At 23.9% G+C, this 2,099-nt stretch overlaps 1 protein-coding gene across 1 annotated transcript; it reads left to right on the top strand.

Moving 5' to 3' along the window:
* Positions 1-607: 607 nt before the first annotated feature.
* On the top strand, positions 608-2,095 carry EHI_083760 (uncharacterized protein; the record flags this gene model as incomplete). The annotated part of the gene is made up of 1 exon (XM_001914355.1): positions 608-2,095. A coding segment is annotated over one exon (1,488 nt), but the record flags the coding sequence as incomplete, so codon positions are not given.
* Positions 2,096-2,099: the final 4 nt, after the last annotated feature.

The following is a 2,099-nucleotide window of genomic DNA, read 5'->3' as shown; positions in this document are numbered from 1 at the left end:
TTTAGTTTTTTCATTATTTTAATAAGAAAATGAAATAATAAAAATAAAACAAAATTGAATCTTCTTTTCTTCTATTTTTTTGTTATTTTAAAAAAAAATGAAAAAACACAAAAAATACTAAAAATAAACTAATTATAGAAAATAACATTATTATAATTTTATTATTATTATATTATTAATATTATTATATATTTATTGTTATTGTAAAATTAATAAAAGTCATTTATTTAAAATAGAATGATGTTAAAAATAATAATTGACTTGATGTGTTAATACCTATTTAAACATCCATATTTTGAACTTATAAACATCAAATCAAATTAAAATGGAAGAGTTAATAAACAAGAACAACCAATTTTTTAAAGAAGAAGTAGAAACACTTCCAAACATTCAACAATCAATTGATGATACTACTAAGAATTATCAATATTATATAGGAAGTATTAAAAATGAAGTATTTAGAATAAAACCAGATGAAAGATACTCAGAAGCAATTAAAAGAGGAGAATGAATATTTGATAGGATTGATGAAACAGAAAGAAGAAGAAAAATAGTGATAGAAAAAAGTCAAGAAACAATCAATCAAATAGAAATAATGAAGAATAAAATGTCAAGAATCATAGAAGAATGTAATAATGATAAAGAAGCAGTAAGTAAAACACGGAATGAATTAATTGATAAAATCATTTCAATTGAAGAAATGAAAATGAAAAACAAAATATTCAGAAAACCAGAAGAGACAGAAATAATTACAGCAGAATTCAATAAGAATAAAGAAGAATGGCAAACATATTACAGTGATTATTTCTTGAGAAAGAAGAGAAAAGAAGAGGAATTAAGTACTACAGAAGTTGAACGAAATGTTCCAATTGAAGGAAGTATAAGATTGACAAGTTATGAAAAAGGAAAGTTGAAAATATATTTATATCCAAATCAACAGTTTAATCAAAAAGATGAGAATGATGCAATTGCTATTTTGGTTGTTGGTGAAACAGGAAGTGGAAAAACTACATTATTGAATAGTTTTGTAAATGGATTATACGGGATAAGAATAACAGATGACTTTAGATATATAATTATAAATGAAGGTGATTTAAAACAGTATGGAGATCAATCTATAAGTCAAAGAAGTCAAGTAACATTTTTTAATATTAAAAGAACAAAAAGAACACCACCAATCAAAATAATAGATACACCAGGATTTGGAGATACAAGAGGAATTGAATGGGATAAAGAAATTATTAAACAAATAGAAGAAACAATTGAAACAAAAGTATCAGATTTAAATGCTATTTGTTTTGTTGCACCATCAAGTCATGTAAAATTAACAGCAAGTCAAAAATATGTATTTGGGAATATTATTAATTTATTTGGGAAAGATGTTAAAAAGAATTTTATTGCAATGCTTACATTCTGTGACGGTGAAACACCACAAGTTATAAATGCATTACAATCAAAAGAATGCATTTTCAGTACAATTATTCCAGAAATAGACTCACCATGGTATTTAAAATTTAATAATGCAGCTATTTATGATGATAATACAGAAGATATATTTAAACAAATGTTTTGGGAATTAAGTATGAAGAGTTTTGATGACTTTATAACAAAATTAGTAACATTACCAAGAATATCATTAGAGAAATCGAAAGAAGTGTTAAGGAAAAGAAGGCAAATAAAAACTCAACTTGAAGGAATAAGAACATCATTAAACAATGGTTTATCAAAAATGAATGAAATAAAACAGATATATGAACAATTGTATTTGAATCGAGATAAAGTTAAAAATAATGAAAATTTTATTATTACTGTAGATAAAACAAAACAAATTAAAGTTGACTTAAAGTCAGGAGAATCTGCAACGAATTGTTTGAAATGTCATAAAACATGTCATTATCCATGTCATGTTCCATCTTTAATTTCATATTTTACAAATAAACTTTGTACATGCATTGGTGATAATGGAAATTGTAAAGTATGTGGTTGTAATTCATCACATCATGCAAATGAATCATATAGATTTGATTATGTAATTGAGAAAAAACAACAAAAAGCAAAAGAAGAATTTGAAAGATATAATGAAGGTAAAAAAGGTGTTG

The sequence above is a fragment of the Entamoeba histolytica genome, genomic scaffold (genome assembly GCF_000208925.1).
Source record: "Entamoeba histolytica HM-1:IMSS scf_1104750517569 genomic scaffold, whole genome shotgun sequence".
NCBI lineage: Eukaryota > Evosea > Mastigamoebida > Endamoebidae > Entamoeba > Entamoeba histolytica.
This window is presented reverse-complemented; position numbering and strand designations above follow the sequence as displayed.